This window comes from Sander lucioperca, chromosome 9 (assembly GCF_008315115.2).
Source record: "Sander lucioperca isolate FBNREF2018 chromosome 9, SLUC_FBN_1.2, whole genome shotgun sequence".
In the NCBI taxonomy this organism is placed as follows: Eukaryota; Metazoa; Chordata; class Actinopteri; order Perciformes; family Percidae; genus Sander; species Sander lucioperca.
In genome coordinates, this window is record NC_050181.1 from 1,628,486 (window position 1) to 1,653,249 (window position 24,764).

General features: G+C 41.9%; 3 protein-coding genes across 4 annotated transcripts in view; all 3 read left to right on the plus strand.

Moving 5' to 3' along the window:
• Positions 1–24,764, plus strand: part of LOC116041819 (protein BCAP-like) — a 128,021-nt gene that overhangs the window by 45,375 nt on the left and 57,882 nt on the right. The window lies entirely within an intron of this gene.
• LOC116041851 (ATP synthase subunit C lysine N-methyltransferase-like) lies at positions 823–4,978 on the plus strand. Of its 2 annotated transcripts, XM_031287946.2 has the most exons (5): positions 823–1,465; positions 3,475–3,612; positions 3,800–3,850; positions 4,180–4,424; positions 4,460–4,978. In XM_031287946.2, the coding sequence occupies exons 1-4, from the start codon at positions 1,181–1,183 to the stop codon at positions 4,399–4,401; spliced, it is 696 nt and encodes a 231-aa protein (XP_031143806.1). In that variant the 5' UTR covers positions 823–1,180; the 3' UTR covers positions 4,402–4,424; positions 4,460–4,978. The 2 variants fall into 2 exon arrangements, with proteins under 2 accessions (XP_031143806.1, XP_031143799.1); XM_031287939.2 differs by having other exon boundaries at positions 824–1,465; positions 4,180–4,978.
• LOC116041787 (E3 ubiquitin-protein ligase MARCHF6-like) lies at positions 5,012–24,721 on the plus strand. Its single transcript, XM_031287845.2, has 26 exons — positions 5,012–5,272; positions 6,424–6,523; positions 6,953–7,026; positions 7,151–7,294; positions 7,599–7,671; positions 7,877–8,057; positions 8,646–8,898; positions 10,002–10,063; positions 11,956–11,988; positions 12,188–12,239; positions 12,455–12,513; positions 13,041–13,121; positions 13,554–13,622; positions 13,806–13,880; positions 14,062–14,196; positions 16,559–16,678; positions 17,342–17,442; positions 17,646–17,783; positions 18,052–18,244; positions 18,627–18,696; positions 18,797–18,978; positions 19,088–19,222; positions 19,610–19,699; positions 20,006–20,138; positions 21,990–22,125; positions 22,816–24,721. The coding sequence occupies exons 1-26, from the start codon at positions 5,254–5,256 to the stop codon at positions 22,898–22,900; spliced, it is 2,793 nt and encodes a 930-aa protein (XP_031143705.1). The 5' UTR covers positions 5,012–5,253; the 3' UTR covers positions 22,901–24,721.

Consider the following 24,764-nt stretch of genomic DNA (forward strand, 5'->3'; position numbering starts at 1 on the left):
TGTTTGTGAGTATTTATTAATGATTATGTGTTTTTCAATGTGGTTTGTCCCTGGGGGGGGGGGGGGGGGTTATCTGGGTGATTTATTTCTGTTGATTTTATGTCTGTCTCTATTTATTTATTTCATTAAAAAAAAAATTTCCTTTACTCTGCATGGCACCTTGGGATTTTCATTTAATGTGTGTGTGTGTGTGTGTGTGTGTGTGTGTGTGTGTGTGTGTGTGTGTGTGTGTGTGCGTGTGTGTATTTATTATAGACTGTAAAAAAAAACAAACACATAAAACACAACAAAACTATTTATGCATTTACGGCACTGACCCTATAATACATCCATGCACACTGACCAGCCGAAACTGAACCAAAACCATCCTGACTACGGAGGGGGGCGCTACGCATTTTAACCATGGATGTATTAAGACTTTAACAGGAGGGAAAAAGGGGGAACATACTTCCACACATCACCGGTGTCGTGCCAAGGTACTCATCCCCGCCAGGATTTGTATCCCCTGGCCGCGGGAGCGCGCGTGCACTCAGAGAAGCGGAGTTTAACTGCTGCACTTTGTACTTCACACCTCTTAAATTGAACAAATAGCGACGTGGAAGACTCAACAGGGTTTTCTACATAAATACGTCGCCTTAATGTAACAGACAAATAAACGTATTTATGTAGATACATGAGTCCCTTATTACTATGGAAAACCCTGTGCAGCAGTTAAACTCCACGTCTCTGATTGCACGCGCGCTCCCGCGGCCAGGGCATACAAATCCTGGCGGGGATAAGCATAGATATATCTATGGGGATAAGTACCTTGGCACGACACCGTGGAATGAAGGCAGACAGGAACCTTTGTTCGCTTATGCTTTTTATCCTCTCGGGCTTGTAACAGCGCTGCACAGGTCATCTTTTGGTAGAAGAGAACTACAGGACCATCACTATTTCAGAAGCTAATTCGTTGGTTTATAATATTTCGTTTGCGCTTTTGGCTTAGCATAATGTGCATGTGCGGTTTGAATTATAATGTCATCTGATTTTATTGATGGCAGTTAATTACCTTGTTGGGTAGCTAGCTAGCTTGGTCAGCTAGAGCAGAGTCCCAGCTGTCATTCATGCAGTTCAAGTTCAGCTAAAGTTATCTAGCTAATGCTAGGTATTTTTAACGCGTTTTTGTTAAGCTAGCAACATGTCACAAGAGGGAATTTTTCTGGACTCAGCACCGGCAGACCAGTTACAGAGCGATGTCAAGGAGAAAAAGGGCAGAAGTCGCCTCGGTGTCATCGTCACAGGGGTGCTGGGAGGGTCGCTGGTCGCCCTGTATGCAGTAGCTGCTCCGTTTGTCGCTCCTGCCCTGAGAAAGGTCTGTCTCCCGTTTGTCCCAGCGACCACAGCTCAGGTGGAGAATGTCCTCGGGGTGCTGCGAGCCAGATCAGGGACCCTCGTGGACATTGGGAGTGGAGATGGAAGGATAGTAAGTGTTGTGTTGTCTTACTTTGTGGGTATAGGGTCATACAAATAATTTACCTAACACCAAGATAAACAGAACCACTGCTATGGAAGTAAACGATAATGTTGGTGCCATGCTTATTGTGCTGACTAAATCTCAAATGACTATATTAGAAATACACTGGAGTCGAATAAGGTGTGTAATAGGAGGCAGAGATAGAGAGGAAATATGATATGCCACAGGCAAATTGAGATTTAGTCAGTGTAGTGTAGGGCTGCCACCTCTTAGTCGATTAGTCGACTAATCGGTCGTTTTGGTCTTAGTCGACTAAGATTTCTTTAGTTGATAAGTCATTTTTTATGCTTATTCATGCTTAATTACTCATTTCCAAGAAACTTAAGGGCACATTTCTGGTAAACACAAGATTTAAAGTGGTGCTTTTGCAGGATTAATTGTGGAGAAACTCAGTTTTACTGATGGTTAATTAACTACATTTTATATTGTGCTTTTCTAGTCTTAACCACCTCTCAAAGAGCACAGCTCTGTCGATTACATCAACTAATCGATTAATCGACAAAATCATATAAGTGTTAGTCGACTAAGAATTTCTTTAGTCGAGGACAGCCCTAGTGTAGTGAGCATATCACATTACAGTGTTTACCTCCTATAGAAGAAGTACAAGAGTGGTTGAGTTATCAGATGACTTCAACGGGAGGGTCTTGGTTCCAACCTGGCATGTAAGCACTGTCCTTGAGCAACAGAGGAATCTCTACCAGCTCCAGTGTTGCTGTCTGGACCTCTGACCACCTTAAGGAACACATAACACAGTTTTTACTGCTACTGAACTGCTGGTCTGTGCCAGAGGTAATGTTGCAGAAGCAGTGTTTCCCCCAGTGTGTTGCAAGCTTGGTGGCCCACTGGACCTACGTTGCCCCCCTACCAGGCCTAAGCCAATGGGAAGACTGGTCATTTTTTTAATGTATTTTTAAGACATTTTTTTTAAACTGCAGTTACAGTGGGGCGGCTCAGTTGGAAACCTAGACGTAGTCATACAGTATTTTCAAATCTCCAGTTAGCTTTTAGCACTGACTTGAAGTAGGACACTATGGAATCCATAGATATAGAACAATGGAATCTGTCTTATAGCTTTTTTAAATTCTCAATTTTGCGATTTCGTCCATGATTTTGTTATCACAGGCTCCACATTAAAGGTGCTGTAGGTAGGATTGTGAAGATCCAGGACTTAGCCAAAAAATTTGAACATTGACAACTTCTCAGTCCCTCCCCCCTTTCTGCTAAAGCCCAAAATGGTCTCCTAAGCCCCTCCCCCCACAAGGGAGAATGAATGTGTGTGCATGAGCAGTGATTGACACGCAGTTAGACACCCCCGTGGCCCTGATTGGTGCATCTGTGTAGTAGTCTGTAGTGTGATTTTTGCAAATCACACTACAGGCTGTAGGTGGTGCCAGAGGAGCCGGATTATTTTTTTTTTAAATGACCTGCTTCATGCAGTTCTACTCAAATATAGGGTCAGTTTCAGCAAATATGACAGAAAGTTAGTTTCATAAGTCTTACCTAGTACTGCACCTTTAATGCTGCCATCAGTCTGTGACCGGTCCTCAGTAAAAAAAAAAAAAAAAGAACAAATAAACAACTTTCCTTGGGAAAACCCTGAGAAACATTTCTTTACATTGTACAGTACTGATACTGCAGGTCATTTTCACTTTATTTGAACCTTGAACAAATGAACTTGTCTTCGAAATGTCTCTACATGTTCTTCATATGTCTAAAAAAAGCACCACTTACATAAATTTAAACTACAGCAATGGAAAACCCAAGGGGGCGGGGAACATCTAGCACTGGCCAGTCTAACTTACATTTTATCTATGATGTGCTGCAGAAATACCACTGAAAAAACTCTCAAAAGTATTACCAGACTTGCTTTACATCCAAATGCTGCTACAGTTGCTGTACATTGTTTATAGTTTGTTGCTGATATATTGAATTTCCCTTCATCCACCTTCCTCTCGCAGGTGATAGCAGCAGCCAAACATGGGTTTCAAGCATCAGGCTTTGAGCTGAACCCCTGGCTGGTGTGGTATTCTCGCTACAAGGCCTTGAGAGAGGGAGTCCACCGCTCCACCGCCTTCCACATCTCTGACTTGTGGAAGGTCAGTGATACCTGATTATTAGTATAGTAAAGTATGTAGTGACTGACTCATGACCAAATGTTGGGGGAAGGCATCTATTTTACTATAGCATTTAATGTCTTCTTGTTATACACCGAGTGTCACTTAATGTAAGAACATGAAAACAATAAACATCTTTTCACTTTGTCTTTTCTGATTCTTTTGCTAGGTCAGTTTTGCTCAGTACTCCAATGTTGTCATATTTGGAGTCCCTCAAATGGTGAGTTTTTCCTACAGTATTTATTTTGATCAACATTGTAATTATTGTATTTTTTTTTTTTTGAAAGATGATTAATTCTTGACAGGACAGGTAGGTGAGAAAGGGGGGAGAGAGAGAGGGGGAAGACATGTAGGAAATCATCACAGGTCGGCATAAACCTCTCAGTACATGTGCGCCTGCTCTACCACTGAGCCAACCAGGCCACATTTATTGTATTTTTTTTTTTTTTAGTTTATCCTTAAGGCTCCATATTTGATTTTCCCCAGTAAGTATTCAGAATCCCAAAGTATAAGACTTGTTATACTGGTTGTTGCTGTCTGTATTTGCAGATGGACCAGCTGGAGCTAAAGCTGGCAAGCGAGTTGCCGAGTACAGCCAAGGTGGTGGCCTGCCGCTTTCCCTTCCCTACTTGGGTCCCTGAAAATACCGCTGGGGAGGGCATAGACACTGTGTGGGTGTATGATGCCAAGGCATTTAAATCACACCTGCAACATGGAATGACAAGGAAGACAACACCAGAACATGAAGACACACCAGAGTCGCACACATAAATGCCAATCCTGCATTGCAACTCTGGGATGGTGTTATTTTTATTTTTTTTCCATACAATGCTACTCTGAGATGGACCTACAAATTGCTGGGATGTTCTTTTTTTTAAAATGTGCTACAACGTGTTCAGATCAATGTCAGTTATCTTTGATTAATGATCAAAATCAATGTGGATAATTGATTAATGATCAACATCAGTGTCCAAATGTGAGATGGAGCAAAGTAGGAACAAGCAACTGATTGACACTAGCCTTGGGGAGTGGTTACACTCATGTTAAAACCAGACCAGGGATTAAAGAGAACGTAAATGGTGATGACTTGAGAAAGTTCAATTCCTTATAGGAAGAAGTAAAGTGGTACTGGCCATTAATGATTGCATAACTTGACTCTTTATATAAAGTTAAATTTAAAGTTAAATTTATCCCTTCCAGACAGACAAAAGTGTTGCCAAGTGGGCTGGCAAATGTAGCAAGCTTTTCTGACAGAAGATTGTTCACCATAATATTTTGTATGCAGAAAACTCCAGCACTGTGTTCTATTTTGAGGCTTGTGTATTTATAAATAAAATGATCATTTAGTTGTCAAGCTGGCTGATTGCGCTCGTCTGCCATCTAGTGGAGAAATTACCGAACAATCACAAAAGTGGTTTATCTATTTGGTAGTGTGTGAACATAACCTGACTGCTAGCTGATCTACTATGAAGTGAAAAGGCTTTATTTAATTTCGAGACGTATGGTCACGTCAAAGATAATCGGATCTTGAACGAAGTTGAAATGTTTACATGTAGACAGCTAGCCGTCATCGCTTTTATACTGACGGACTAGCCTGACTATTGTGAAGCAGGGCCAGTCAAGATGGACACCGCTGAGGAAGGTAGCTAATGTTAAAACTCGATTGCTCTTATTGTTGGCGTTAACTGGTAAAACCAATACTGACGACATCTGTGTGACATTCTAACTCATTATTTACTGCTGCCAGTGGATATGCCCGTTTCTATATTTTGGCAAAGGTTCACCAAAATTAGCTACAGAAACCGCTAGCTAGCCAATTAGCATTAGCTAGCTAACTGGCATTCATTTACACCCGTTAGATATCAGCTGTTGTAAATAAAGTCAGCAACGTTAGGTTTCTGTTTGCTTTCATAAACACTAACGTTACATCTACCACATGTGTGATGTAACGTTAGTGGTTAAAATTAGAGGACGGCCGTATAACATTAAAGTCATACGTAACTAGCTAGTTAAGTAGCTTAGTTAACGTTACACGCTTACGTTTAATACGTTTTATGCAACCGTTATAATATTACGTACAGTATGATAAACTAGCTGGCGTTACGTTGACTCACCGGGCGGCCCAGCCAATTGACCAATCGACAAGGCATGTAACATTTTACAATGTTACACTTACATACAAAATATGAAATACTCTCAACCTCATGTAACGTTAATGGTCATTCATTCATTGACTAATACAGCAAACGTTGGACAACATATTTTCTCTGAGCGCTATTTATGCTACGGGAAAGAGAATGGGCATTCGCTAACTCATTTTGATATGAGTTACTTGTTCATATTTTGAATATAGCTAAATGTTTGTATATAAAGCCAGTCAGTCAAAATGTACTCTGGATATCCTCACTGGTATTGTGCTCTTGCACCCTGGCCTAATTATAGTTATTTTAGTTTGGTCATCCAGTGACACAGGTAATCCAAGGATAACAGTTTGCTCTACTGTCAGTATATGCCCTGTCCTGTTCTATTCACTGAAGACACTTACTCATCCTATCCCAACATTTCAAATTCTGAAACTATAGACAGTGTTATGTTCTTCAGAAAGCTTGCATGCATTTCTTCAGCATTTGGCATTATATCAAGGGTGTGTGATGAGTTTGGGTCAACTTAAATTACTCATCTGTTGAATAAAATTGGATAGAAATGCAACATGCCTATTTAATTAAATGAAATATTTCTGAAGTAGGATGTCATGGTTTGGCCAAGTTATGTTATTGTGTGCCTCATGTACAGCGGACATCTGTCGGGTATGCCGGTCAGAGGGCAGCCAGGACAAGCCGCTCTACCATCCCTGTGTCTGCACTGGTAGCATCAAGTTTATCCATCAGGAATGGTACGTTCAATGACCATGTTGTTAAAATGTAAAAATGCATTAGGTTCCATTATTCTCTGTTGCCTTTCCTTAAATTGTATCTTTAAGGTTTAAGGTTGCTTGCTATCTGTCTACATTTTTATATCTGTCAATCTGTTTGCTTTCACAGATATTGAAGTGAATTCCAGCACGGGGAAGTTAGAGAATAGCAGGGACTGTAACAGACAGATTGCTTTACGGGAATGTACTTCAATACAGTTTTAAAAGTTAACAACCAGACACAAAAGGAAAATATTTTTTTCGAGCTAGGGAGCAATGATGTTTCAGCTATGAAGAATCATGAAAGAATGTTGTGTGACTTTACTGCAGGGCCATGGAGGAAGACTCTTGCACATATAGTTTCCATAGGATTAAAAGAGTAAACTCACAAGGTGTCCTTTTTTTCCACAGCTTACTCCAGTGGTTGAAACACAGCAGAAAAGAATACTGTGAATTATGCAAACACAGGTTTGCATTTACACCAAGTAAGTTGTTTGTCATTAAATTAGATCAGTACACTAAATGCATTAATTATTTGTTAGCTCCTCTGTAAGTGTCTAACTTTGACTACCTCTCTCACTTTTACCTCCCTCGTTCTCTCTTCTCCAGTCTACTCTCCTGACATGCCATCTCGGTTGCCTGTCCAGGACATCTGTGCAGGGCTGGTCACCAGTATTGGAACAGCCATTAGATACTGGTTCCACTACACACTGGTGGCCTTTGCCTGGCTTGGCGTGGTGCCTCTCACAGCATGTAAGTCACACCATTCCATTGTAAAAACAAAAATGAAAGGAGACTTTATCAGCAGTTGTTAAAGTTTCAGCATATTGTATTCATCCTCTAACTTCCAACGAAGTAAAGGGAAAAGTTGAATTGAAAAGCCACATATGACTGGAACTGAGCTAAAGTAATGTCTTCCATTAATTTGCTTATGCTGTAAATACATGTTATTTAGCATGAAGTGCAATACAGTTGGAGCAGCGTTTAAGTTTCACACCAGTTTTCGCTTTACAAAATAATTCTCATACTGTCTTTTTTTTGTTTGCTTTTCTAACAGGTCGTATCTACAAGTGTGTCTTTACTGGCTCTGTGAGCTCTCTCCTTACTCTGCCATTAGATATGCTTTCAACGTAAGTGTGAATTACACTTTGGTCTTGCCTCTTCTCTCACACTGGGTCCTGTGTATTGTAGGTCTATGTGTTCTCCATATTTTGTACACTGCAGTACAATGAAGATTTTTTTTTTACCCTTTGTCCGACTCTTTGTAGCGAGGTAATGTGTGAAATCATTGTGCTGTACCTGATAAAACTGTAATGTTTCAACTCTTCCTCGCAGGCAAAACCTGCTTGCAGACTGCCTTCAGGGCTGTTTTGTGGTCACTTGCACGCTGTGCGCCTTCATCAGCCTGGTGTGGCTTAGAGAGCAGATTGTCCACGGTGGCGCCCCTCAGTGGTTAGAGCAAAATCCACCCCCTCTAGTTCCTAACCAGCCTGACGGTCCTGCACCAGCTAATGAGGTGAGATCAGTGGATGTTGGCAACTAACTAAGGGCTGTACCGAATATTTCGAACGCTTCATTCATTATGTTGACATTCAAACTCTAAATCAACAGTTGAATGCTTTTTGATTTTGCATGTTTATTTATTCAATTTAAGGTCAGCAATTCTGCACAGTTGCACATGAAGTTTAGGCTACACTTTACTGTTTGTAGAATTCGATTCCAGTTTTTCCCGTTGCCAGATTTCTGTGTTGGGCCATATTTGTTCCATGCCTCCTCTCAGAGAAACTTTCAGGACCGTTATCTTTTAGAGAATGTGCTTGCCAAGTTGGCCCTGACATTTGTCATGTGTTTACACACAACCAAATGAGTAAACCAATCCTCTGCTGTTGTTATATTTAATGAGCAATATAGTTCAGGACTGAAATATCACTGTTACTATTGAGTTTCTTTCCCCCCTGTGTAATAAGTTTGAGGATTGCAGCTCCAGACATTGTCAAGCTATATGTATACCTATAAGTATGGTTAATGAACATGCAAGCCATATTATCTCATTTCAATGTGTGCGGGCTATGCTGTAGGTTTTTGTGGTTTCGTGATTCTACAGGTTCCAGGTGGTAACATCAACGCCCAGGCTGCTGCCGACGTCGCAGAAGCCCAGCAGCCTGCAGACCCTGCCCCAGACGGTCTGGCACCGGCCAACCCGCATGAAGCTGGCCACCACGTAGATGAGGCTGAACTGGACGATGATGAAGAAGATGACGATGGGGAGGAGGAGGAGGACGACGACGACGACGACGAGGATGACGATGAGGAAGGCAGGGAAGAGGATGCTGCTGACGCGAATAATGGAGGACAAGGTCAGTGCGTGCATAAAAGCACGGAAGTGGGATACACTTTAAAGTAGTGGTTTTCGGGGGGGTGGGAGAGGGTTTTTGTTCTTGTTCAATTTTTGTTTCTCTGTTATGTGTGCCATCTGACATTGCCTGTCAGACATTGTGGAATTTGTTTTGTATGTCTGAAGGTGCTTACAAAAAGTTGATCGCAAAAAGTAGTAGTGGTTTTCAACCTTTTCACGTATCGTTAAGTGTCCACAGCTCCAATGTGGACTGGAATTGGCCCAATCCCAAAGTCCGGACTCACAGACTCACAGACTTTGGTGCACGGTCTCGCGAAATTCGTAAGGGCTTAGGGTTGTCCCAATGTCAAATTTCAAAGGGCGTGAGGGTTTGAGTACACACTTACTGAGCCCTTTCCGTGAGTCTGCTTCGATGCAGACTTCACCAAAGGGAATTACCCACAGTTCAAAGCGTTGTGACGTTTACCGCGGAGACCATAGGGAAATCCGGAAATTACAAAGGTAGACACACGACCACGGAACGGACCAACCTGTTGTCCAGCTTGTAAAACGAGTTTGAAAAAATTTGGAATCAGGCCTTGGCCGTGTGGAAAGCAACAAACTTAAAATGAAAATTCCCAAACTGGCAAGTATCAGCAACATCTTTGTTATTAAACGTTGCGAAGGTAACGTGATCTCGTGAAGTGTGGTCCCAATCCCATTTATACCTATCTGAGCCCATGTGGCCTCACACACTCACTGACTTAGCACCTGAGATCAATTAAGTCTGTGAGTCTTTAGTCCTTAGTCCTCAGGGCTCACTTTGGGATTGGGCCAATGACACAATGCTTTCTTGGTAAATAAAGTTATTATATTCTGATACGAAAGTTGAGAAATGGTGTGCTTATGCGGTCAGTTTAATTAAACAAGATGGACATTAATGCTTAGACAATGGTTTTAAGATTGAGTACATGTATAGCTTTCTGTAACTGGTGTTTTCATTCCTCTATAAAGGAATAAATAGACCTAACTATGGCAAGGAAAAGCAACCTACATGGTAATGCAGCCACAGTAGCATGTTTTCAGGTGTTCCTTACTGTCACTGTTTCTGATTGTTCTTTGCAGAAGATTTGAACTGGAACGCCCTGGAGTGGGACCGTGCAGCAGAGGAGCTGACCTGGGAAAGGGTGGGAATCTATTTTTTTTTTTTATTTTTTTTTTTTGTGTCTCTGTCTCCTGCCCCATAAAGTGCTGTGATGTAGCTAGGACACGATGCTAGTAAAGCAAAGTGCAAGCAGGGTAGCAGTTAATTGGCAGATGAACTTGGGACTATGACAGGAAATATCCATCGTGGTGTGTTTTGTTCGGCATTTGGAGATGCTTTACGTTATGCACGTCATGTTCAATTTGCACAAAATTTAAAGTAGAGTGAGACCTTCCTGCAGCGCTCCCTCTTCCCTCTGTCGCACGGGCAATGCATGCACAGAACAGCCAATTGGAACGCTCTCTCTCTCCCTGAAATGACTTGCGATTGGCCAAAGTGCGCGGCATTCGAATGTTGATTTTAGAATTTGAATGTCAACGTTACGAATGCAGCTTCCAACTATTCGGTACAGCCCTAGTAGAAGTTGTCGATGTATTAATAGCAATAGTTAGGAAGTAAAAATAGTAGTATTACCATGATCATTTACTGTATACTGTATATGTATTGTTAATAGAACCGGGTACCGAATTTAATACTTTTTAGGCACCAAGCGAATTGACTCTATAGTATTGAATGTCGAAAAATGCCTCGTCATTCAATACCCAATTTCAATTCCTAAGGAGTAAATCTCATCAGCGTCAGCGAGCCAATAAGCATGCAGCATACTTCTACCAAGATCTAATAATGCTGGTGATTGGCTGTCTAATGTTACACGTTGTAGAGGCATGCTGGAAAAAGTTTCGCAAAAAGACAGGGCTCATGTAGTAGGAGCTGAAAAATAAATTTGTACCGTAATGCTGTTTCTTTTTGTTAAAATTGATTTTATAAAATTGGTATCGAAAAAAGTATGGTTTAGGAACATGTATCAAAGTCACAGTATTGGTATTGAACATTTTTGAACGATACCCAGTCCTAATTGTAAAGGATCAGGAAAGGCTACTGGACTTTAACTTGGTTACTTCTTCAGTTCTGACCCTGCTATTTGGTCGAAGCTACAGTTCAGTCAGAACTGAAGAAGTATCTCGGATGAGACACGAGACGCCTTCGGAGCACCTTTTAACCAAGTCCAGTTGCCCTTGAGTTTAAGCCTTGCCTGGATAACTATGACCTGGATGACTGAGAACTAGAGCTTAGATCGGGCCCAAAAAATCAAGCCCGACCCTACCCGAGCCTGTGCACGTTGTGTCCGAGCCCGAGCCCGATTTAAACCTGACAATTTTTTAATACGTGGGCCGTTATAACTGACGTTCTCAACTACAATTCTGAGTTGTTTGAACTAAAGAAATCTGTTTAGAATTATCTTAAGGACGAAGCATGTAAACTGCGCTGTTTGTTTATTCAGAATGGAATGGATCGCAAATGGATCCGAATGAAGAAACGTAAAAAAAAAAAAAAAAAACCTCGACCCTAGCTCCCTCAGCCGTAACAGATCAAGGCAGCAACATAATCGAAGCCCTGGAACCATATAGGAGATTTTCTTGTCTCGATCACCTAATTAATACTGTCCTTCGCCAAGGTCTGCATGCTTACACACTGGCCGTGAACAGTGCTGCAGACGGGGGAGACACGAGGCACAGTTTACCTCACACTCAAGTCAGTGCAAGACATACACCCAGAGCTACGGGAGAAGCTGGAGAGGCATAGCTTGCTCCCCACTGAATAAGGCCGATAAAGTAATGATTAAAAAAACACAAATGCTTGATCAAGGGCCCGGTCCGGCCCGATCATTGCGGCGTAAAATATCGGCCCGGCCCGTGGGTCGGGTCAGGTCCGGGTTCGGGCTCGGGCTTGGGCTCGGACAGAGAATCTAAACTCTACTGAGAACCTTCACAGTCATTGTAAAGGATCATAATGACATTTCTTTCTGTTTCCCAGATGCTGGGGCTGGATGGCTCCCTAGTTTTCTTGGTAAGTGCACACACAATCTACTGTAGGTAACACTGACACTGACTATGGATAAGTACCTCATACAACCCCACTTCAAAAAATCTGAACTATCCTTTTAACAACATCAATGGAATTATATGTGATTTGATACAGTCTTCATTGCATAGAATTGATTGTGTGTGTGTGTGTGTGTGTGTGTGTGTGCGTGTGTTCTCTCCAGGAGCATGTGTTCTGGGTGGTGTCTCTCAACACACTCTTCATCCTGGTCTTTGGTGAGTTAAACCTGCAACGTATTAATGATGTACTGTACATACAGTTATTGCCTTTTTAAGAATCGGTCAAGCCTTTGGTGTACTATTACAGTGCACTTTCCTCCTATTTAAACAGGTTGTTTACCATAATTCAGTTTTATTAGATGCTCCTGTGTACCTTCTTATACACTCCACCGAACTACAGATTCTAACATGACCTATGTATTTCCCTCTAGCTTTTTGCCCGTATCACATCGGCCATTTCTCAGTGGTTGGACTGGGCTTTGAAGACTATGTAAGTGCATGTGGAATCTGTACAGTTTGAGTTCCTTATTTGTATTTGGGTTTGTCATGCTCCTAGTCTCGCATTGCCAGACCTACCTCCACAGCGCTGCGGAGGACGGTCTGGCGAGTCCACACAGCATTCCGGGATCGGAGAAAAACGTGCTCTGGTTTATTGGCATGGAGCAACGGCGCCTCTGCCAAATAGCCTCAGGAAGGAACTTGTTTGGGTGGAACATGTGTACGTTCAAAAGTTGTTTTAGTCATGCAACAGAAAACTCAGATTGGACAGATAGTCTAGCTAGCTGTCTGGATTTACCCTGCAGAGATCTGAGGAGCAGTTGACCATAGTCTTCATAAATCGACCGGAGTTTAAAATTTCAACACAAAGAAAGCGGAAGGTAATGGGACATCCGGCTGAAATTAACGACATCCGGCGGCACCTGAACAATCCTGGAATGATATAATAGAACGTCGTGGATGTAGACTAGTCATGCAGTGATAGGATTTATGTGATGATGATATTCTTTCTGGTTGCAGGTCAAAGCTTCACACTTTGACGGCCTCGTCACCACCATACTGGGGTACATCCTCCTGGCTGGAGCTCTCATAGTGTGCCATGTATCCTCTGTGTGCAACAAGTTATTGTGTGTATGAAATAACCTACAGTATGTCTCACACTCCTATTTGCTTACTATGGCTGCGTATAACATCAGTAGTATCACTTAAGTATTTTGCGTTTTTGTTTAGGTTTTGTACATATTTATTTCAGTATTTATTTATTTAATATGTATGTCCCAAATGAAGGCCAGCACTTTTTTACAAAGGACCTAAAATGACCCACATGTAGTTCCTCAACTATACAGACATGTCTCAGTAAAAAAAAATTCTAGTCATACAGAAACCCAAAAGCTCAGGTCAGGCGTGCATTTTGGCTCCAAGTGTTTGAATGAAATGAGTTAATGAGAAATACTTAATTTTGATGCTTAAAATACAGATTGAATTACATTAATCTCACATGTTGTTGTTCATCCTTAACTGTGCCTCCATTAGGCGTTGGCTTCATTAGTGAAGTTCCAGCGACCCAGACGCCTCTTGGGTGTCTGCTACATTGTTGTCAAGGTAAATTAAAGATGCAAGACTGGAATGTTTTCAAAAATCTAGCATCAAGTTTTTTTTAAATTTTTTTTTTTTAAACCAAACGAGCAAAGCTTTCCGTCGAAACAGTAATTAGGTAAATTATGATTACAGGAACAAATTATGAAAACAGAAACTAAATTGCGTTTGTGTTTTTATATCTCGCAGGTGTCCCTGCTGGTTGTCATGGAGATCGGCTTGTTCCCGCTGATTTGTGGTTGGTGGCTCGACATTTGCTCACTGGTAGGTTTATCATGCAGAATGAACCTCAATTAAATGCAAATCATGATGATGCAGTGTACACACATTTGATGATTGAACTTGATGAACATTCACTTTGAAAAAAATTGGACAAATTCCTAAAAACACATTTTGTTTATGGTATTCAACACGCATAATGTAGCACGTCCTTTGTTCATTGCAGGAGATGTTTGATGCGACTCTAAAAGACAGGGAGCAGAGTTTTGACGCAGCCCCGGGTACCACCATGTTCTTCCACTGGCTGGTCGGCATGGTCTACGTCTTCTACTTCGCCTCCTTCATCCTTCTGCTCAGAGAGGTAAGTGGAGCAGTCTAGATGCATAGACTGTACAAGTAAAGCCAAAACATATCGATCGCCCCCTGGTGGCTGGCTGCAGTATAGGTCATAAACTCTCCCCTTCCATGTTAGTGGATGGGACATTTTTCCCAAAGATGGTTTCTGTTAGCCTGACAAGCCAGACCCACATCAAGATGTTGGCTCTGGGAACTCACCATTGGCAGGGCTCAATCAGAGGGGCGGGATAAACGGTTGTCTTTCAAATTCCCTCTGCACTCATAGCCAACCAGAGCAACGCTAGTTGATAGATGAAACTTTTGCCGTATCCGGTCGGCAAAACTCCGAACACATCTTCCTTTTTTAAGAATGACTTCAGTGCTTAACTCCAAGTCTTCCAGAGTCGCAGCCAAAGCCGATTCGAAAGGCCGCTGTTCGCCAGCAGCAGCAGCCATCTTTGTTTTCAAGTAGCAGGGAATTGACGTGGAACCGTCGCAACTCTGCCGTCCTTATGTTAAGCCCGCCCACCGACTCTATATACGATGTGATTGGCCTGACCAGAATTTGGTTTTTCCAGGTCGCAAGCCAACAGAGAGTTACTAGACTGACCCTGGCTGCAAATTACATTTGCTGCCGCTACGGTGCGTCTAGATTTCTAGGCTAGGTTTCTGTCATTTTAGGTAGCTCTTTTCACGCTGTTTGTGTTCCTTTTTCTGAAGTTTGAGGTTTTAATTAGTTATTTGATGCTATAAAAAATGGGGTGAAACATGATAATTGACACCTGTGATTAGTCGGGCGGGTGTAAGGGTGGGACTTTGAAACCGCAGCCCACCACCCGATCACTACTGCGCAAACTATGGCTCCAAAATTACAGTGATTCAATTTGTACACTGGGAGAAAGTGGAGATGCGTCATCCATCTTTATAGTTTAAAAACTATAATTTTTTTAAAATCTTAATGCTATAGTGCGTAGTTTCTGTCGCCCCCATGAGGAATTCTAAGTATTAGGGGCTTTCCGACCGGAGGGATTTTTGCAGTTCTTAGAACTAAACGTTCCTAGAACACTTTTTTCGTCGTTTTCCGACAGGAAAAATTTGGGGATTTTTAAGTTCCTCTGGGCACAGTAGCGTACTTTTTTAGCTCCTACTTCAGAGCAGGGTCTTTTCCCTTTTCCTAGGTGTACTTGATTGGTCGAACTTATAAGTCACGCCCACTGCCAACTCGGAAACTTGCAAACAGAGCAACAACCAACAACGGGACATTTTTAACAATTTTCACCATCTTATTCATCATTAAATTCACTTCTGACAACGTTTTAGGCGATAAATTAACTGTTTAGATTTTGAATATAGGCAGTCTTGCGTAAATTGATGCCGAATTGACAATTTGCTTCAAAGTTTTCGGAGTTCAGAAGCTCCATCAAGTGAGGCGACAGCCAGCAAGCGACAGCCAGCAAGCGCCTGCCCCGGCCTCTAGCTCGTCGCTCGGCCAGTCATGCTCAGACACCTCGCTGTGAGCTGGAGGTCTCTCAGACCACTCTCGTGAATAAGAGGCTTTAATTTCGCCGTTGACGGTTCGTTTGTTTAAATATCACAACACATGTCCATCATAAGATTAACGGGAACCTGTGGTTAACTGTCTTTTCGGAGTGAAACTCCACAAGCGTGTCCTGCGGCTCGCCGGCCGTCACACACACACACACACACACACAGTCACACACACGTCCACAGCGCAGCAGGCACAGGCGGGGTCTGTTCCGAGTATAATAAAGCCCCGTCTGTGTTGAGCAAAACATTATGTGAATTACGAGAATGGACGTGCATTTAATATAGGAAAAGTGCACAAGTATTAGCATCATTTGTTGTTGTTGTATGTGGCGCTAAGGTCTAGTGACGACGCTATAAAGACCGTTGCCGTGCTTGCATCACTCCCTTACCCCTCCTACCAGTCCCTATGGCCACTTGGCCAGTGGGAATGCAAACGGGAAAAAAGATTTTGGGGGAGAGTAGTTCTTAGAACTGCTTAGAATTGTACTTTTCCTCTAAAAAGTACAAGTACTATCCGGTCGGAAAGCACCTAATGTCAGTAAAACTGTCGGAGCGTCCACATGATACAAGCACGCCCCCTCCCCCCCTCCTCCACGCAGTTGGTAGTAGCTAAGGAGGACACGAAGGATTAAAAAATAATTGATTTTCTGCGCGCAGAAGTCGCCGGATTTTCTGAACATAGCCATACTAAGAAATACAGAGAGAGTTTTCTGGAGCTGCTAGGCTTAGCTTTGTATAAACTCATTTGGCAATGGCTTAAATGTAACTGACGTTCATTAATATAAGATAGTTACTAAAGCACTAAAGCTTTAAGCTTTCACGTTTTTTTTTGGTTGCAGGTGCTTCGGCCGGGTGTGCTGTGGTTCCTGAGGAACCTGAACGATCCAGACTTCAACCCAGTCCAAGAGATGATCCACCTGCCCATTTACAGACACCTGCGGAGGTTTATTCTCTCTGTGGTCAGTCAAGTATCCTCCTCCTCTGTGGTTTTAACGTGGCATAACAGCGCCCAGATTGCTGTTTACTCCGATGCTAAATACATAGAAATATCCTGTTGTCATGTTTAGTCAAGTACAGTTTGCAGAGTTTTAGAAAGAGTTGCAAAAAGGACAAAATGGGGGATTATAAAACGAAGGAGAGATCAGTTGAAAGTGTATAATGACGTTTATTGAGGTTAACAACAGAGAAGGACTTTGGCGATTAGGTCCCAATAATGTGACACATCTTCAGTAAGCATAGGCCAATGAAGATAGGAGATAGGTAGACTTCCCTGGACTCTAGAGGCTGGTGGTGGAGGAGTAGAGCCAGCAGATGGAACCTTTCAGTTGACACACCTGGATCATCCTGAGGGACAAGGTGGTCGATGGGTTCGGCAATCGTAGGTGTGAAAGACAGACAGGAGCACAGTGATATTTAAAGAACAGCCTCTGAAGACTGATTGACTCGAGAAACGCAGGCAGAAAAAACATTGGCCAGATAAGGTGACGTCAGAAATGAATGAAAGAGAGCGCGCAAAAGAAACCCAATGCCTATTGTAACTCTCTGTATTTCTGTGTGAAAGTATAGGGATACTTTACATGTCAACATTGATATTTTTTGTTGTTGTGCGCGTGTATTTCCAGGTGGTGTTTGGCTCTATAGTTCTGCTGATGCTTTGGCTTCCTATCAGAATCATCAAATTGCTCTTTCCGACCTTCCTGCCCTACAACGTCATGCTTTACAGGTACACACGGCAACGCAAAACTACCATTTAACTTTCAGTGTCTCGAATGTACAGGTGACATTATCCATTCTCTCTCTATTCAGTCATAACCAAAACAGGAATGGAAAACAGGAAAAATGAGCTGCAATTTCTCGCCACATTGACTATGTATTACTGTATGAACGAAATGTAAATTGAGTTTGGTTCATATCTCGTCTCTGCAGCGATGCACCGGTCAGCGAGTTGTCATTGGAGCTGCTGTTGCTTCAGGTTGTTCTGCCGGCACTGCTGGAGCAGGGTCACACTCGCCAGTGGCTCAAACGGCTCGTCCATGCCTGGACGTTCACAGCCGGCTACATGCTGTAAGCCCAAGACACACACACACACACACACACACACACAGACCCACACATATTGCAATTTGGGATGTTACAATGGTATAAAAGTATACTATCTTCATGTACCATAATTAGTGAAAAAGTGTGGGCCACAGAAAAAGGACCCCAGTCAGTGTTCATATGACATGGCTAGAAAAACCTTCCCTTAATTATAGCTTTGTCATAAAGTCACGTCACAGTCATAGTAATAGTAATCAGACAAAATAATAACTCACCAATGGCCTCCCCACAGTGACCTTCACTCCTACCTGCTGGGGGACCATGAAGATGATGACAACCAACCAAACAACGCTCCCGGTCGCCATAACAACAACAGGATCCCTGGCCTGGGGGAGGGTCTTCACGCTGCCCATCAGGCCATTCTGCAGCAGGGCGGTCCTGTTGGTTTCCAGTCGTACCACCGGCCCCTCAACTTCCCCCTCAAGGTAACTCACAATGGTTATTTGTATCATATGTTCATATATCCTCAGAATCAGAAAGGAATTTATTGCCACCGTAGTTACCCTATGTGGAATTTGCCTTGGTTATTGGATTATACATACACAAACAAACATATTAAACATTAATAAGAATAAACAATAAATACAGAAACAGAAACAAATATATACAAAATAGCTGTTTTAAGTAGTTTAAGCACTGTGTGCAATGGGCAGATGTATAGTCCAGGATGAAGGTTAGTGCAAAGTGTAGTGACTAGGAAAGGGGGGTGGGGAGAGTCAATCCTTTCACTGTTAAAGCCTGTGCTGCGATTAACGTTTCCTGCACAATTAATTTGTTTTGTTCTATTGTGTCTTTTTGGTTGTTAAGATCATTCTGCTGGTTGTCTTTATGTGCGTGGCGCTGCTCCTGGCTAGTCTGATCTGCCTTACACTGCCGGGTAAGCTGTGGCCGCAAGCAGGCATTCTCTGCATTTTACATTTCCTATTTTCTGTCATTATTTACACCGCCGTTCCATTACCCGTCTTCCTCTCTCCCAGTGTGTGCAGGTCGCTGGCTGATGTCTTTCTGGATGGGCAATGCCATGGTTCATGAGCTGTACACAGCGGCCAGCGGTCTGTACATCTGCTGGCTGTCCATTCGAGCCGCCACCGTGATGCTGTCCTGGATGCCACAGGGGCGGACCATGATCATGCTCAAAGTCCACGAGTGGACGCTCATGGTAATGTGGATGTCTCTCTAGTCCTCCCAGCCAATGGCAACAAAAACACGTTCCCCCTGTATTATATGTTGAGTGGTTGGGTTTTGAAGTGATGTCTTGCTGAAAACAGATCCTAAAGACCCTTGTGGTGGCCGTGCTGTTAGCTGGGGTGATTCCTCTGCTGTTGGGTCTGCTGTTTGAGCTGGTCGTCGTTGCTCCTCTCAGAGTCCAGCTGCACCAGACGCCTCTCTTCTACCCCTGGCAGGTAGGACTATGGACTTTGTATGCGTTGATTGTATCCATCTGAGATATCAAGGATTATTTGTTCAGAAGTGATTAGACTGGTTTGTCAGGAAGTCTGAGTATCAAACCTCAATACCCTTTTAGTATAAATTGAGTATGGAACCCTCGAACATGTCAGCACAGATCTTTCATTCATTTATTTATTTTTTATAGAAAAACCTGTTTTTAGTTTTCAAAGTAAGTTATGGAAAAGTCTAAAATCTAATGGCACTAGTATCAATACATTTCAAACCATGTCAGCAGGCATTCAGTGTCCTGCTCAGGCACACGATAACTTGATCTTGATACGGGGATACTGAGACAAATCGCATTGTGTCTTGGTTGTTAATTGATTGTCTGTGTGTGGCAGGACTGGGCACTGGGAGTGCTCCATGCTAAAATCATCGCTGCCATCACACTGATGGGCCCTCAGTGGTGGCTCAAAACCGTCATCGAGCAGGTCAGCCTCACATCCGTCTTGCTGCATGTAATCAAGAACAAAACAGGATCACTGACATTTGAATACACTGTAAAGATGACATAAGTGGTATTGGAATGAAAATAAACAAACAGTCAGTATCGCCTCTCTCTCTCTCTCTCTCTCTCTCTCTCTCTCTCTCTCTCTCTCTCTCTCTCTCTCTCTCTCTCTCTCTCTCTCTCTCTCTCTCTCTCTCTCTCTCTCTCTCTCTCTCTCTCTCTCTCTCTCTCTCTCTCTCTCTCTCTCTCTCTCTCTCTCTCTCTCTCTCTCTCTCTCTCTCCCCTGTAGGTGTATGCTAACGGTATCCGAAACATTGACCTCAATTTCATCGTGCGAGGGCTGGCCGCCCCAGTCATCTGCGTCCTGCTGCTGTCTCTCAGTGTGCCCTACACTATCTCTAAAGGCATTACACCACTGCTGGGTGAGTCTTTACAGGGCTCCAGACTGCGACCAAATGGTCGCATTTTGTGACTGAATTTTACATCCAGTCGCACAAGTGCGACCAGTGAATTTGCCCCCTTTTTTACACATTAAACGTCGAAATTTCGGTACCTGAGAGCGCGTAAGCTCAAGCTTATCTGTCCTCTCTGAAAATTGACAGAGAGCGGAGCTCTGACACAAACACACAAACTCGCACACACATGCGCAGCTGCGGACGGTGCAAACTACATCGGCTCTGCAGTTTTGTTGAAGTCACAGTGAGTCACGGAAATGCCGATAAAGTGGTTTCAAGTGTGGTTACAGTTTTTCAAAACTTCACGCAGACAGCGTTTGCTGCAATATGATATTAATGGAGAGCCGAAAGCGGTCACGGTGCTGTTGACGTTACACTTCCTAAGCAGGCACAACAGTGGTTTCTGTGCCCTGGTGACTGACTGACAGGGTGAGGTTGTAAGGCAAGGCAACTTTATTTCTACAGCACCTTTCAGCAACAAGGCAATTCAAAGTGCTTTACATGAAACATTAAAGAGCAATTAAAAACGGTCATGAAAATAAAACAGGCTAAAAAAGAATGTACAAATACAAGAATAAAAGTTACGGAAATAAGTAAGAAATTAATAATAATTCAATTTAATAGGTTGTAGGGATGGGTTTGGGAGGAGGAGGATTTTGTTTAATTAATAAAATAACAATGTTCTAAGTACATAGGATAAATAGGTTTGACAATAATTTTTACAACTGAAATAATTGTTTTGTAATTATAGAGGGAAAGTACCAAAAAAAAAGGTACCGTTGGGTAACGGAACCGAATTTCAGGTATCGGTACCAATATTGGTTCAGTAGTAGCCTAAACAATGCATGTTTTAATTTTAAGTTAATTTTCTGGTTGCGCCCCTAAAATTTTCAGTTGGGGGCCACTGTGCTCCTAGTGAAAAAAGTTAGTCTGGAGCCCTGCTCTATGTATGCTTATGTTTCTGGGTTGAACATGAATTTTCTGGTACCGTCATGTACCCTAACAAGCATACATGTCTCAAGGTAATGGAGGATTTTAGCTTCCTTCATCTCTCCTCCTTGTTCTCTATTGTCTCCCTCACTGCTCCAGTTTTTTCATCCTTCACCAACTCTGTATGCGGGGTCAAACATGGCCTATTGAAGAATAATAACTCTGTTTTTATTCCCCTTTACTTTTAGAATTTAATAATTTTCAAATAATACACAGCTGCATTCCAGTTGTACTATTTCAACTGCATATTTTTAACTTAACTTTGACTCACTTTAAAAAGCATATAGCCTTTTCACTCACAATAATGAATTTCTGTAAAATTCCCCAAATTAGTGGGAATGGGATTTTTGCTAAATATTTGAACGTTAATAAAGCTGACAACCCAAAGAGCGGATGAGTAAGAAAGCACAACTTAAACGAAACGTAATTTGGTCCTTATGTTGTTTTTGGCGACGGACCAAATTAGAAATTGTAGCCCAGAGCCCATTCAGGCCCAGAGGCAGCAGACGTGCTCGGATATCATCAGGCCACAGCACAGGCAGATCCTTACTAATTTGGACATTTGCATTTAAACATCTAGTCAATCAAGAATTCCCAGCCCTTGAGGTCATCAGGAGTTTAGCCATTGTGCAAGCCAAAGTGCAATTGATTGGTTTTTGTCTTTCATTTACTTTGTTACCTCAACTTTACGTCCATCAGTTCCGAGAGCTAAGGCATCACAGACATGGAGACTCGTTAAGAGGAGATTCTGTTCCAGTGTTTATTCTGTCTTCCCTTTCTTTCCCCCACGCCCCCCTTTACACCCATCCTTCTCTTCCTTTTTTATAGGTGTGCAGCCAGAAATGCAGACGCTGGTGGATAGGAGGATCTATCCCTTCCTGCTCATGGTGGTCATACTGTTGGCCATCCTGTCCTTCCAGATACGACAGTTCAAACGCCTCTACGAACACATCAAGAATGACAAGTCAGTAGATAAAAAAAAAAAAAAAAGAAAAACTAACTAATAAAACATGGGGGCAAAGAAGCTCAGTGTTTTATTCCAATCCTGTTTTACTGATCCAGAGAAATTTCAGTCATTAGTCAGTAAGGCTAAAACAAAATGGCTTAGAATTTTAAGAGCTGCAAACAGAGAATATGTTTCTGTGTCTTTAAAAAAAAAAAACATCAGCATGTAGGGTGTGTTTTTTCATGAATTCATTTGTTGCATTTATTGGGTGATTCGATTCGTTCACGTAATATAGTAAACATGCCGAGCTAATGCGTGCTAACTACACTAACGACTAGGGGTGTGACTTCACTGATATCGATTTGAATCGTTGACAAGATAATGGTAATCGAATTGTGACACCACTGAAGATTCACGCCCCTATAACACACACTGTTTTGTGGGATTAAATCGGATCTGAGAATAAAAATCTTAACTGAAGATATAAGATACAATAACTAAAGGTTTTTCTAGCCATGTCATATGAACACTGACTGGGGTCCTTTTTCTGTGGCCCACACTTTTTCACTAATTATGGTACATGAAGATAGTATACTTTTATACCATTTTAACATCCCAAATTTGTGTGTGTGTGTGTTTTTTAATATTGTGAATTCATATGTTAAAAATGATTTGTAAACAACTCTGTCTTTCCCGTTTCTCCTCCAGATACCTGGTTGGACAGCGACTGGTGAACTATGAACGTAAGACAGGCATGAGGGTGTCCAGCTCCTCACACAGCACCTCCTCATAGACCTGCCACTGCTCTGGAATCAGTGGAGCCGACTATCATCAGCTCCTGTGGTGAAACCTTTTTTTTTTTTTTCAATTGCCAACTTCAAACACAACCTCAAAACTTTTGACTGCAGCCTCGACTTCTTAGTCACCGACATCTACTGCTGTCACAGGTTGGGAGACAAAGACGTTGAAGAGTGAAAAGACAAAATAGTCTCAAAACTTTTTCGTGGAAAAATTAGAATTTCTGAACATGGTTGTTAACCGACATGCAATAACAGTCAGTTTTGACTGTCCATCCTGTTTAAGGTGTTTTAACGCAGCTGACGTTTTAAGTTGTAATTATATTATTTTGAAATAGGTTTGAGTTGAAGTCAGGTCAGTTGAGCGTAGAGTTTGCCTCAGATTGTGCTTCCCTTTGAATGCTTGTTGTGAAATATTGTCTGATTGTCTCTTAATAGGACGTGTTTGAAAGTTTCAGAGCTGTAGAGGCGATATGTGAACTATCACGGGAACGCCTCTGTGGCTCTATTTCAGTTGTCAATTTGTCTCAAATGACACCCTTCAGCAAATTGAGGTCGTCTGTGATAAAGAGGGACATGCATGAAGTAGCAATGTGATTTTTTTTTTATTTTTATTTTTTTCTTTCTTTTTAGGTGTTTTTATTAGACGTGTTTTCATTGATTTTTAGTGTTACATTTCTGGAGTGAGCTGTTGGATAGTCCTGAGAATTCCTTTGAAGTAAAGATATAAGATAGAAAGTAAGAAAATCAGAAGAAAAGGAATTTTTTTTTGACAATCTGGAAACAGCCCAAGACATTTCTTAAGATGTTCTCATGTGAATTTTAAGCAGTCTGGGTTGTGTAATACCTCTTTGAGCATATCCACCTTCAGGAGAGGAGAGGTCATTAAGTGACGTTTCAACTACGAATATTTAAACTGGAAAAACACCCTCAGAACATTTCAGAATGTGCCTGTTACGCCCTTAGACTGATAATGATTTTACAGAAATATTTATTCTGATAAAATTAAAATAATAGTTGTGCTGCTAATCAGCTGTTCAGACTCTTACATGTCTGCAAACGCTTAAGAGGCAACAGCGAAAAACAATTGTATAAAACAACAAAACACTAATTTTCATTGGAGGGGAAAAGTGACTCTTGTGGACTACAGTATAGTGACTGATAACTGACCAATCTCAGTTAGCGCAAGGGAGCGCCAGTAATCTAACGGAGTACCAAGCACTAGATAAAATGCAGGAAATTGTTTGGCAGAAGTGGCAATCTGCCACATCTAATATCTTTTACTTTTTGCTAAAACTCAGAAGGATTTCCTTTTTTTCTACACTGTGACGTTGCTCTCATTAATCATTCAATCGATCGCTGCCACCTGCTGAGCTTAATCAGATCAATCTGATCTCATCTTGTAATCAATTTAGTTTATCAAATTACGTTTCACAAAAACAATTACAAACTGAATGATCAGCTGAGTAGCGTTGGTTAGATTAGTATAATCGGATGTTTGTCGCTCATTCTAAATCGCTCTGAATACTACTAACTCAGAAAAAAACATTTTTGTCCATGTATGCAGATAATCATTTAAAACAAAATCATATCTACATTTACATAGGATTGGCAGTTTAATATAGATTTTCCCTTTAAAACAGTTTTGTTCCAGCTATGCTACAGTACAGTCACTCTCTGTTTACATAGTTGATCGCTTTTGATTGGAAAAGCATGGAGCTACAATTGTTTCTTAGCAATCGGTTTTAACATTACTGATGTCTTTACCACATTCCTTACGTTTTAATGGTGCAACCTATTTTAGTAAATTACAAGGGTTGCAACTAGCGTGTTCTTTCTAAGAATGTATGGAGGACTTTT